The 14077-nt window shown below is 45.8% G+C and overlaps 1 protein-coding gene across 3 annotated transcripts in view; it reads right to left on the bottom strand.

Annotated features, from left to right (window-relative positions):
• LOC146798149 (estrogen-related receptor gamma-like) overlaps positions 1 to 14077 on the bottom strand; it is a 185873-nt gene that overhangs the window by 115206 nt on the left and 56590 nt on the right. For all 3 annotated transcript variants that reach the window (XM_085627939.1, XM_085627936.1, XM_085627937.1), the window contains exon 2: positions 9753 to 10135. In XM_085627939.1, the coding sequence (XP_085484065.1) occupies positions 9753 to 10135 (383 nt within the window). The remainder of the gene's footprint in view (positions 1 to 9752; positions 10136 to 14077) is intronic.

Raw genomic sequence — 14077 nt, 5'->3', positions numbered from 1 at the left:
ATCCGTGACTTTGCAACAGTGAGTGCCCCATTGAGAGACGTGATGAAACGGAATGTTTCATTTCAATGGTCACAGGAGTGTGTTCTACGTTTCAAGACAATCAAACATGTAATTGAAACTGCTACTGAAATGGCTTACTTTGATCCTAAATTGCATACAGAGATTGTTGTGGATGCCAGCCTAGTAGGTTTGAGTGCGATTCTTGCTCAACATAGCGGGCATGTAGATAAGCGATGGCGCATTGGAACGTATGCTAGCCAGAGCTTGTCACAGACTGAACAAGCTTATTCTCAGCTTGGAAAAGAAAGCATTGCTGTTGTGTGGGCTTGTGAGCACTTTCAAATGTTTCTATATGGAAAACATTTTATGTTTGTTACTGATTACCAAGCACTTAATATTTTTGGCAATCCAAAGGCCAAGATGTTCCTTTGCACTGAGAGGTGTGGTTAAGATTTCAAGAGTATGACTACACTTTTCTGCACCGGCCAGATAAACGATCAAAACCCTGCCAACTAGTTTACTCGGGTACCCCTACAGTATCAGGGTACCCCTTCTAAAGTGACTGAGGTTTAGGTTAATTTCAATGCAAGATCCAGTACCCCTGCAGCATATCTGTGGAGCAAATAAGTGCTGCTACCTATGCAGATAGAAATATGCTCATACTCAAAGACATTATTATGCATCAATCCTGGAGTACGCATGCTCGACCTCTTGAGACCGACACTGAATATCAGAAATTCAAGAATGTGTTTGATGAACTGTCAGTTACACAAGAAAGGACTATCTTACTTGGGTCAAGAATTGTCATTCCTGAATGTCTCAGATGATAAGTCATTGAAGTGGCGCATGAGGGACATCCTGGAATGGTCACCACTAAGCGAGCAATAGGAGACGGTGTTTGGTTTCCTTATCTGGGTGAGCAAGTTGAAAGGGAGCTCCAGACTTGTCATTTATGTAACTTTCTATCTTCAAAAGCAACCTAGCTTCCTTTGAATATGTTGGATGTTCTAAAACATGTCTGGGAGAAACGTGTAGTTGACTTCTTTGAATGCCTTGACAATGGCACTTATCTCATTGTGACTGTAGTTGAGTACTACTGTTTTTGTCTGGTGGAAGACTGTTAGAAATGGGGTCTCTAGTTGGCAGTGGTGTGCACCATGTCCAATTAGGAATCCACATTCTAGTCAGAGTAAGTTTAGTGCACACGAAGTTCATGTGTGCTCACCCTCGGGTAGCTTGGCCCAGAGCTCTCAAGCTAAACTAAAGAGGCAATGTGTAAAGTACTTGTGCATACACAGACACACAGTAACTCAGTGAAAACACCACAAAAGAACTCCACACCAGTTTAGAAAAGTAACCAATATTTATCTGAGTAAAACAAGACCCAAACAATAAAAATCCAGCATACATAATTCAAAACATGAATCCTTCAATAATAAATGCAGTTATAGCGCTTAGAAAACAATAACTCCAAATGGGACTATGTGGTTGTGCTTGACCGAGAAAAATCCACAAGTTGAGTCCAACCATGATGGAGCACAGGCTGGTTACAGGAGTCGCATAGACTCCAGTTCTGTGCCTTGGATGTGTCACAAAGTAAAAGACAGTATGATGCGCAGAGCAGGTGAGGCATCATGAAAGCAGGTGATGCGTCGGTTACCTACTGCTATGCAGGTCATTGGTGCTTGGGGACGATGCGTTGCGCAAAAGAGGCCAGGCGTCGCTTTAGCAAAGTTTTGTTGAGCTGCTCACGCCTGCAGACGATGTGGGGCACAGGGGAAGTGATGTGTCTGTTGCAGGTGCGAGACCTTGGGTCCTGAAGCCAACGTAGTGTTGATGATGCGTTGAGGTCACAGCGCAGTGCATCAAATCCACGGAGTAGATGTCGAACCACCGGGCTGCAGGTGCTGTGTCGGAGTCAGAGCTGTGCGTCACAGACTTCGGTAAAGTGGTGCTCGAGATTCCATCAGCAGTGGTACTTCGGAGGCACTGCAGCACAGTCAGAGCACGCATTGTATGTCACGGTTGCTGCATTGTGCACTCAGCTAGTGGGGACCACGGCTTCGGTGCAGGCATAGGCGATGCATCGATTTCGCATTGATGCGCCAATTCCATAGTGACGCTTTGAGTTAATGCATCAATTTCTTGGTTGCAGCACCAGAATCACCTCCAAGGGTCCAGGACTGGGTTTGGCACCACTTGGCAGTTCAGGACTCACAGCAGAGACGCCCAGGTGCTGGTAGGAAGATGCAGGTGAGGTATTTGATGGCCCCGAGACTTGCAAGGGGAGGCAAGCTCAACTTAAGCCCTTGGAGAAACTTTAGAAAGCAGGATGCAGAGAGCAAAGTCTAGCCCTCTCACTCCCAGAAAAGAAGCAGCAGACAGTAGGCCAACACAGCAAAGCAATCAGCAAAGTGCCAGTCCCTCCTGGCAGTCCAAAAGCTCTTCTTACTGCCAGAATGTCCTCACTCCAGACGTGTTTCTACTGTTATGGTGTCAGAGGTCCAGTACTTATGCCCATTTTGGCATTTGAAGTAGGGAGACTTCAAAGAAGGGTCTTTGTAGTGCACAAGACCCTGCCCTTCCTGGCCCTGACTCCAGACACACTACAGCAGGGGTATGCAGTTCTTTGTGTGGGGACAGGCACAGCCCTACTCAGGTGCAAATGTCAACTTCTCCCACCACTCTAGCTCAGGAAGACCCATCAGCTTGATGATGGGCCATCTGGATATGCCAGCCACACCTCCGCTCCCTTTATGAGTGACAGTCGAGTGAATTTACAAAGCCAAACTGTCATCCAACCCAGACGTGTAATCTAGCAACAGGCAGAGGCACCAAATGGTTAAAGTAAGAAAATGGCAAGTTTCTAAAACTGGCATTTTCAGACCTGCAATTTAAAAACCAGTTTCACTAAAAATGTGTTTTTAAATTGTGAGTCCACACACAATCTATCAGCTCCCAATTGAAAGATACTCGTGTAAAATGCTACAGGGCAGCTTCAATGCTAACCTATGGGAGAGATAATCCTTCCTGTAGTGTAAAGTGCATTTAGTGAGTTTTCACTACCAGGACATGTAAAAATTAAAAGTACAAGTACCACTTTTAAATGCACAGCACCTGGCCCCTGGGGCTACCTAGGGCCTGCCTTAGGGGTGCCTTACATGAAGTGAAAGGGAAGGTTTGGACCCATCAAGTAGGTGCACTTGCCAAGTCGAGATGGCAGTCAAAAACAGGGTCCCAGGCTCTGCAGTGAAAGGCCGGATTCATATTTGGAGGGCTACTCATGTGGGTGATGCAATCATTGCTGCAGACCCACTGGTAGCATTAGGTCAACAAGCCCTGGGCACATGTAGTGCACTGTACGAGGGACTTACTAGTAAATCAAATATGCTAATCATGAAGAAACCAAATGGCATTACATTTTAGACAGAGAGCACATGCACTTTAGCACTGGTCAGCAGTGTGCTCAGAGTCCAAACACCAGCAAAAACGTAGTCCAGCACACAGTCAAAAACAAGAACCCAAAAGCAAAAAGATGGGGGAGACCACGCCAAAAGATGCCAGGTCTGACACATGTCCCCTCCAGCAGAAAGTGGTTAGAACTACCCAACCTCTTAAGAGTTCTCATCATTAAGGCAGAATAAGCTGAAAAGACCATCAGTGTTGGCGTAATGAGGAAAAATATGTTTAATAATCAATATTATTTTCCTCTTTCTACATGTGATGCACTCTGCAGCACACATAGAAAGCGGAAAAAACCTAAGAGGATTGTGTTTGTGCAGGAAGGTGTCCCTTCCTCTGTAAAAACGATCTTGGCTGTAACACAGGTACCCTTGCACCATAGCACGATGGTGCCTGTGTTGGCGCTAGGCTGTACTCAGTGCTCTGTAGTGTCTTACGTATTATAGAGCGCGGGACCCCTCTGGTCCCTAATGGACTCCTTAGTCTAGTGTCATAATTGATTGGGTGTGGTTGATAAAAATTCATAACGCAGTACGTGTCAGTTAACGGTTACACTCTAGAGAATAAAGAGGTGTAATACTGAGCTCCGTGTGTGGCGTGCTTCATTGACATGCTACCCGGTTGGGGAGGACGCTACATATTAAACCAGCGCAGGGAGAAAGCAGGAATGCTCCACACCTTAGTAGATACGGCACATCCCTACCTTCTCTCTGCCGTGTAACACACCGCAGCACATTGTCTTGCTGCATTGCATTTTGTGACTTGTTAGTATTGGCCTCTTGCATGCATTAATAGCACATTAAAATGAGACACTCGAGAGGGAGCCAGCAGGAGCAGTCAGAGAGGGCTATAGTGGGCAAATATTCCTACATGCAGTTCAATGCAAGCACTGGAGTAGGGCGGAGGAAACACCCACACAGCTAATAGCATTTGGTGAGAGAAGAAAACTCCATTAGGCTGAACCAAGATGTGAAAAGCAAAGTCTCAAGCCAGTCGCTGAAAGAGGCTCGTTAAAGAAAGCCAAAGACTAAAGCTTTCTGTACGGATAAGTTTTTATCTAGGATTTTTTATACAAACAATGATCAGGTTGCAAGACATATACATTCTCATGTAGCACATATTGGCATATTGATTGATGAATACAATGTGCAATGTTATTTACTGAATGGTCATACGGGGGCATCGCTGGGAGGCCAACCATCCACACCCTGTCTGTTCATAATCTTCTCTCTGGGATCCAACCACTCCAGTGACCCCTAGAGTTTCTATGTGGATCTAGGCTTCAGGGCCATATCTACACAGTGTCTGAAGCCTGACGCAGAGGGTATCCATAGGTCCAGAGTCAGGTCCATAGAATTCTAACCATCATCCCCATACTTTCTGAAATGTATTGAGACAACCTCTATTCGTATACACCACTCTCTTGGCTCCCACATATACATCCATTCCCAGTGGCCATTTTTCATTAGCCGTCAATACCAGAAACCCTCCTAATTGTTCAATATCCCTTTTTACCGCCACCAAGCCCAGTGGAAAAAACAGTAATTCTGCCTGTGGAAGGTCTATATCTCCTGGGACACCCAGCAGTGAAAATTGGGGATTATACAGAATTGTGCTTTCTAGGACATTGCTCAGCATTTTCAGGATCATAAACCAATAAGTATGAATCCTGGGGTAACCTAATAATGTGTGAAAGAAGTAGCCTTTGATATTGTTACATCTCAGGCACACAGGGGTTTGGGCTTTAACAATTTTTAATAACTTAGCCCTACAGTGTAACGTACTATGGAGGATTATATATTGAAATCAGTGGAACTGTGCTCTGATAGCCGCTACACGAGGATGCATCAGAGCGCTGTCCCAGTCCACATCTTCAAGGGCCCCTACATGCCCTTCCCCCCACTGCTGTAGAGTTTTCAGTTTGTCAGAATATTGTTTATTATTATTTTATATGCGGAGGAGACTGCCACCCCACACAACGGGTCCTGTAATACATGACACTCGAGCAAATTTGGTAGAGCTTCTAATTCAATAGCCTCTGCGTGCATGGCATGCTTCAGTTGGTTATATTTAGCATTTATTGTGCTGTGTGTTTGAAAGCCCATATTCTTGTACAGCCCCTCAATCTCTATACGCATTGTTAGCAATAGGTCTGATTGACAGCCGTCAAAACCACACGTAAAAAAGTATATCAGGGATTTTGTATAGGTTTGCAGTTGGGAAGGAGTACTATCTGGGAGATAGACTCTAGTAACCAGTATTTGAATCTCAGCTTCGGGCCGCACCTTAATACTACTATAGAGCAGGGGAACTCTGCAGTGAAGGCTTACATTTCTGCTCCTTTGGATAAGTTGACTTGTTTTACAACTATATCCAGGATAGGCCTGGGCATTGAACTCTGCTCCATTCACAGAGATTGTGGAGTTTTCCGCACTCTGCGGAGCATGCAGAGTTCCGAAATAATCGGCACCACGAAGTGGAGTGGAGTTTTTTTCTTCGCTCACTCTCATCAACGTTAAGTTGGCGAGCGCAAGCAAGGAAGATCCAATGCTCGACCACCTTCCAGTGAGATTTCTCAACGCGGGCGGTTGCAAATGAACGCGACTGCTCGCATTGAGAAATCATCCGTTTGTGTGAAGGAATCTGCCGCTCAAGTAGAAAATCTACTCAAGCAGCAGAAAGAAGCAGCACCCTCTTATGCTGCTCATGGTGCCATTGGCGCTGATTTTCCAGTCAGTGTGGAACAAACACCTGGCACTAAACATTAGCACAAACCTAATGCCCTCCACCACTTGCAGAACCCAGCGTAGGTGGCTACGTTTTTGGAACACTTCGCAAAGTTCCGTGTAGAGGAACTCTTCCATGGCCTGATCCAGGACAACCACTAAACTGCTAGCACCCTGTTTTAGCTCCCTTCTTTTGACTCTTAAGAAGAAGTGTAAAGTGTTAGAATGGGCGTGGCAAAAAATGATGACCCTATTTATAAAAGGAAATACAAGGAAGGAATTACACTTTATAGCAAAGTCTTCAGGATTTCTCATTCTACGCTCTATGCTTTAAATCTTGAGGCATCCAGCTAGCCCAGTGAAATTTTTACAGTTGTTACATTGATGTTAGTCCCTACCTCCGAAACCACTGTGATCACTACTACCACCAATAAATGCAATGAACTGGCACACTTCTCCAAAGAAATTGGTGACATCTATTCCGCTTTCCCGCTGATGCTCGGTATATAACAGCTCCAGGCATCTCTGATCCTCCTAATCGATTGGGTCCTTGCCTGTCGCCCTTTAGTTCTGTTCAGCTGGAGGATAATTAGGTTTTGGCCGACACGGTTAATTCAGACTCCCCTTTAGACCCCTCTCCACTCCATTTTATTTATAATAAGGGTGCGTCTTTCATCTATGCATCTCTGACCATTCTCCTTAATCATTCAATCTCAATGGCAGAGGTCCCCCTTACATGGAAACATGCAGATTTTAGAAAAAACATATCAATTGACAACTCTCTGCTTACCTTGAATCTCACAATCGGCTCCACTCTTCTGCGTTGGGTCTCCACCCTCATCATAGTAAGGAGTCTGCTTTGCCAGCAGTTTCCGAAGAACTTAGAATGAACCTTTGATCAAGGCAACTTGGCAGCAATCATCTTGCTCAATTTGAGCTCTGCATGTGACACAGTGTCTCATAATTTGTTATTATGGAGACTCATGGGCTGTGAGATTAACAACAAGGCCCTGGAGTGACATGACCCCTTTTTTAACCCCTTGTGTGCCACGCCCTTTCCCCGCCCTGTGCCGGCCGTTACATTAGCGGGCGGGGTTTATGATGAGCTGGACTCGTCATGGGCACAGCGCAACCGCGGCCCATGACGAGTCCAGCTCGTCATGGGCACACAAGGGGTTAAGGGGATATGTTTTCAAGTTTATGAAAATCCATTCTGCTCTTCCACTTTGACAGTTCCTTGTGGGTTGTCTCTGTGTTTTTCCTTTAGTCCAACCCTTTTCAATATTTACGTATCCCCCCAGCTGCCATTGTGGAATCATTTGGCTTTACCTTGATCACTTACGCGGATGAAACCCAACTCGTAATTTCGCTGTTGCCATAGAAGGGAAATACCTCGGAGCAGTTATGGAACTGCCTATCTGATGTGGCCAGCTGGATAGAACTTTGCTGCCTAAATCCTTACAGCGGAAAGACAGAAGTGATGGTATTAGGGAACCAGCCCCTTCTCTGGACCCCCTACTTGGAGACTGGATATTTTAGGCTCTTTTCCTGCCCTAAAGCTGGTGGTAACAAATCTGGCCAGTTTAGATGGTGACAAATTAACCGTACAACTCCAGATTAAAAGCTGTCTTCCTGCTATCATGGTCCCCTCAGGAGCTTCAAAAATGTATTATGGGCCCTCCAGTCTCCCACCAAAAAGCCTTGGTCCAAGCTACTATTTCATCCTGTCTAGACTGACAAAGTTGGTCGTAGCAATCTCTCTGACTTTAAGAAAATGTCTGAAAATAATACAGAATGCAGCAGCATGCCTGCTTCTGCATACCCCAAACATCAGGCGGTCTCTTCTCACCTGTCATACTTTCACATGTTTCCAGTACAATAGACAATCAAATTTAAGGCCCCCTGCTTAACTTTTCGAGCCTTCGCTAACACTGGTGCCATTTTACTTGAACACCTGATTCAGACCTATATTCCAACTAGTGCTCTGAAGCCCTCCAACCAAAGACTGGCCCTTTTACCCAGGATGGGAAATGCAGGCAGGACGGAAGCCCTTTTCAGTCCTTGGCATCCAAACCCAGGAATTCTCTTCTACATTGGATGGTCACTGGCTTAATGAAGTGGGCTTTACAAAACAATAACGGCTTGGCCCTTTTAATGACTTTCTGCAGAATTTCTGTCTTGTAGATTGTTTGTTGGCACTGGTTAACCTTTCGTTGAGAAGCCATACGATGCATAAATTGTAAACAGAAACTGAAATATATAGGGGCTTTCAGCCAGTTCTTCATCCACTGGTCTGTTATTATGTCATTCACATTTTTCTACAGAATACAGTATGGGACAGTGGGTGAGCAAACTTCAGCCATTGGCTAAGTTCATTCTGTGTGACAGTGTTCTGCCCTTTCACAAGAAGATCTTCTAATCACAAAGTCGTTCCTTCCTTCAGTGCCAGGGACTACTATGTCAATATGTGGTATTTGAGACTAAAAAATATTTTGGTTTTAGCCATTCCTTTTTTGATTGATAAGGACCCAACAAAAGCATCTTGCAAAAACTGGGACAAAACAAAGCACTCTGTGACAAAGTCAAAAGGCAGGCTGCCACTGCCGGACCTACGGGCTTTGCGAGTGCTTGTTTTCTTTAGCGACAAGGACGTGATGGGATGTGAAGTCACCAGGGTCTTATCAGGAGATGACAGAAATCTTGTACCAGCAAGAGCATTAGAGGGGATGTATGGGCACACATTATGCCTGAAGAGAACAATGTAAGCGCTTCAACTGGAAAGGACTGTTGATTGTTTAATTCATTTGTTTCCACTCGCTTCACTGATGTGACTGGTCCTCGGCTCAGCAAAAAACAATAACTTCAGGTTGAACCCTTTGGGGCAATCCCACTACTTTACAATGCCTAATTCTCTCTACTGCCCTCTCCTGGAGAATTCCAAAATCCATCTCTTGCGTAGTGCAGTGGTGGGCATAATCCCACCCTGCGGGCATGCCTAACCCTCTATACCACCTGGTGGTGCTACAATGCTGCCCGTCAAGACCGGCTACCTTTTGACATTTTGCTGGGGCACAGCCCAGACAGTAGCTGAGAAAATTCATGTTTCTAGCCAGATTTAAATGGGCATCAATGCACACCCATCTGCCACTAACACGCCCTCTTATAGAAGCTTTAAGGAGAATGTTCATTTAGCCCATACAAAATAAATATACCCTCTTGCTAATTTTATTGTTCCACTGCCTTTTTTACCCATTTACCCATCCCCAATGTTTCCGTTGACCTTTCCCCTCCCCTGATACTGTTTCATCCATCCCCACGTCACCCATTGGCTCCCCTTCTTGCTTCTACAGCCGCTCTGAGACTTCAGATTGGTTGCCTCTACTTGGCGGTTTACAGACATTGCTGTCATTGATTTCTGCTGAATATAACACTGATTTAAGAGGAGGTCTAGGGGGTTAATTGCTTAACTTGCTGAAGGCCACTCTAACTTTCCACTGAAAGCTGGGAACTTATAGAGGAATCAAACCACCACCGCCCTATGCATCAGAGGAATCCGGGCCTTACCTTGAATGGTTCGCTTGAAAAAAGCCTTGCATGCTTCGCAGGAGGCGACCCCATAATGATAGCCGGATGCTGTATCTCCACACACGAGGCACAGCCGCTTGGGCAGTGAGCTGAGCATGCACTGCATGGCTGACTCCTCCTCCATCGATGTGGGGCTGTCCGCGAACTGCTTGTCTCCTGAGTCGGAGAAGCCCAGGAGGGTAGTTGGCGAGTCCAGGCCCTGGGATTGGCCTCCGATGGACAGGCCATAGCTGCTGCTTGTGTCCGACATCCCACTTGGGCTGAAATAGCCGCTCGTCTCCATCTGCAGAGGCGGACTCGAGGGCTCTGTCTTGACCTGTAGGTTGATGGTGTGATTGTCTGCAGTCATTCCACAGAGAAACCTACAACAAACAGTACAATAGGCATTGTTAAATTAATTGAATGGTTTAAGCTCTGCCACCTGTGAGTGCTTCTGTATTCTGTCTAGCAGCCATGTTAGAATCAGGCTAATCCATGTACTTTGGGGGACGAATGATAATAGTAGTGAGTTACATTTCAACATTGAACCAGCCTGTCCTGTAGTCAGATCGCTCAGGGGCTCATGATTATTGCCAGTATTAAAGTGACAGAAAAGGAGATGCATAGAATCATAATTATTTTATTTTTTGCATATTTACCCACCACCCCTTCACATTATGAGGTGTCAACAGGGTTTACAGTAAGAAAGACGAATTATAAAATGTGGCCCGTAGTGGGGTACAAAGTGAAAAACACAGTGGATAGAAGGACACTTGGGAGTGATTTCCACAGCTCTGGTGCCCTAAATGACAACAAATTGCTTTTACGATTACTATAATTCGACTTTTTCTTGTTAATGCTATATGCAAATATTCAAAGTACTTTAAGTCAGTATTCCATATTGTTGGATTTGGCCCTTTTTGGCTAAAGTTCCCTAAACTTTTTGCCTTCCCCCTAGTCCTTTTTTCTGACATGGTGTTGCCAACTTAGATGCTTTGGGCACTTTGCCACTGCTGATCAGAGCCAAAGTGCAAAGTGTAATGGTAATTGGTTGTCCATAATTGGTATATTTGTTTTACTAGTAAAGTCCCTAGTAAAGTGCACTATGTGTGCCAGGGCTGGTAATACAAATGCTACTAGTGGGCCTGCAGCACTAATTGTGCCATCCACACCAGTAGCCTTAAAGAGAGATCTCAGGCCTGCCACTGCAGTGCCTGCGCGCAGTTTGTTTAACTGCCTTGCTGTCCTGAAAGAGCACCCACTTGCCAGACCTTACCCTTCCCTTTTTATGGACATCAGACACCCCTATGGTAGGCCCAAGGTACCCCCCTGGGCATGGTGCAGTTACATGTACTAAGGTGTGTACCATGTCCTGAGAGTGAAATATTCTCCATTTCGTTTTCCACTGTTGCAAGGCCATCTTGCCCATAGGACAGAATGGGGGAGGCTGTATAATATGTTTCCAGTCTATCTTCCCATAGGCTTAAGATGGAGAGGTGAAGTTTAGTGTGCCTGAACTCACAATTTAATAACGCATCTTTTTTTTAAGGTGGTTTTTGCATTGAGTGTTTAGAAACCACACTTTTGGAAGTGACTGTTTTTTTGTGTTCTAACACGTCTGTGTGTCTCTGCCTGGTTGTGGATTGACTGTCTGGATTTGAAAGTGATAGGATCTGGGAAATGTCCTGACCCAGGGGAGGAGGTGAGACAGCAACAGGCTGACCTGCATCTGCAGTGTAGGGGGAGGAGTAGCCCCTGGAGGTGAAGAGGCCTGGACTGCTGTCATAAAACAATGGCTCCATCTCCTGCTGATTGATTGAGGACCCGGACCCCCACTATGAAAGGAAGAAGGTGTCACTGGCAGGGAGGCACCCAGAACTGGTTGGACAGAGATCAGTGGCCCCTGAACACAAAGACTTCAAAAACATTTAGGGGTATAACTGTGAGAGCTGAAACCCCTGGACTTTGGACTGATCAAGACTGAAAAGGATTGAAACTACTTTGTGGTCAAGAGGAACCTCTGCCGAGGAAGAAACAACTGAAGAGACTGAAGGAAAGGAATGACCTTTGCTGTGTGTTCTGGGGCTGGCCTGCAGTTTGCTGATTTAACCAAGGACAGGCTAAGGGACTTTGCTGTGTGCTGTGTCCCCCTGCTTGAAAGGACTTTGCTGTGTGCTGTGTCCTGAAATAGCTTGTCCACAAGGGCCCGAGGAGAGCTGGCTCCCTGTTGTGAAAACTCAGGAGAATAAAAGTTTCCAAGTATGTCTCAGCAACGCAGTGTGCATGTGCTTTTTGCAGCCTGAGACCTTCGTAAGAACAGCCCTGTGATCGTGTGCACCTTGAGTCCAAGTGAGTCTCAGCGATGCTGTGTGCATGTGCTTTGTGCAGCCTGAGACCTTTGTGAAGATTGACCTGTGATCGTGTGCACCCTGAGTCCAAGTGAGTCTCAGCGATGCTGTGTGCATGTGCTTTGTGCAGCCTGAGACCTTCGTGAGGATTGCCCTGTGATTGTGTGCACCCGGAGTCCAAGTGAGTCTCAGCGATGCTGTGTGCGTGTGCTTCGTAAAGCCTGAGACCTTTGTGAGGATTGCCCTGTGATCGTGTGCTCCCGGAGCTCAAGTGAGTCTCAGCGACGCTGTGTGCATGTGCTTCGTGCAGCCTGAGACCTTAGTGAGGATTGCCCTGTGACTGTGTGTCCCGGAGCAGTCTTGTTCTCTGCTTCGATCGACAGCGTGACCAGAAGTGCTGCAATCGTCATTGCCATCGGCCCGGACCGGCATCCCCAGAGAAGCTGTGCTGCCTGCCCGAGCCTGCTTTTGCCAGGGATAGAACTCAAACCATCCCCATCGGGGAGGGGGGGGGCCCGAGTTCCACTGCCCAAGGTCAACGAAGTTGCACCGGAGGCCCAAGTCGCGAGGAGAGAAGAGTGAGATCGCACCCTCCAGGTAATGCTCAGCGAGCATGCGTGTGTCGCCGCCTGGGGCAGGGTGCGGGCTACGAGAGAAACGCTTTCGGCCTTTCCCATCTTTGCAGCGTGAGCCTCCGCTCAAGTCCGTATCGCGGCCCGTCCGTGCCAAGGAGTGGCAGTACCAGGGCCGGAGTGTGGAACCGCACTTTGTTTTCCATCATAACAGTGTTTGGGAGCATGTTTTGGCAGTAGCTGACCGTGAGTCAGTAAGACTGGCATAGAGACCGTCCAGAGCACCGCGATCAGTGCCGAAGTGCCTTATTTTTGCATTACGAACTGCCTGGTTGTTGCATTATGAAGTGCCTTATTATTTGCATTACGAACTGCATAGCATTGCATTAGGACTGCATTAGGTCATCGAGAATGTCTCATTAATACTGCAAGAACCTACCAGTGCTTGCTGGCCTAATAACTGGCAAGGTGAAATATTACAAATATGCATATGTTGTACTTTTATCATGTACTCTCATCTTATATCTTTTTTTTATATAAACATATAATTGTTTATATGAAACTCGTGTGGAGTCCATTTGTGGTGTTATCACGGTGTTACTGAGAGCGTGGTTGCAAATACTTTACACATATGCCTTGAAGATAAGCCTGGCTGCTCATGCCAAGCTACCGAGGGGGTGAGCAGGGGCTATCTGAAAAGGTGTCCTTCCTTTCCCTGACTTAGAAGCAAGGGTCCCTATTTGGCCTAAGGTACCTACCTCAGCCAACTAGAAGCCCCCTGTTCTAACACAGATACTCATTTTTATTTTTTAGTGGAACTGCCTTAAATTTAAAGTGTAATTTTGCTTTCCTCATTAGAATAAGTTTTTACCTTTCATGTTATTACTTATAAACTTTACATTTTGTCTTTTGCTATTTTCATTCATAACGGCTTGTTTCATTGTAAATTTTATTAACAACATTTGCTACCAGATCATTTTATTTGTAATCATAAGTTTACAATCCAAAAACTAAGAAAAAAAGAATACATTGCTCCCTAAGGAATGCAGAACCTTTGAAGAAGTCAGACATAAGCCACTTTGGGTTCTTATGTGGTAGCTACTACCCCTTGGCACACCAGTCAAGAATGCAATTATAAAGACCAAGCGATATGCATAGCATTGTAGGTCAACACAGACATTTTGAATCTGACCCGGAAGATCACAGACAGCAGGCACAGAGTATGCCTTATGGGAATCTTATCCTCCAATCATGAAAATGATCATTGCCGTTAAGCAAGAGGGCTCTGCACTGGTTGGTGCCTCCTGCTCAGAAGATCCCCATAGTTTTCCCACAATCCAATTCTGTCCACACATGACATGGATCAAAACTCCATGATGAAACATTTAGAAAAAATGTGAATTTC

The sequence above is a fragment of the Triturus cristatus genome, chromosome 9 (genome assembly GCF_964204655.1).
Source record: "Triturus cristatus chromosome 9, aTriCri1.1, whole genome shotgun sequence".
NCBI lineage: Eukaryota > Metazoa > Chordata > Amphibia > Caudata > Salamandridae > Triturus > Triturus cristatus.
This window is presented reverse-complemented; position numbering and strand designations above follow the sequence as displayed.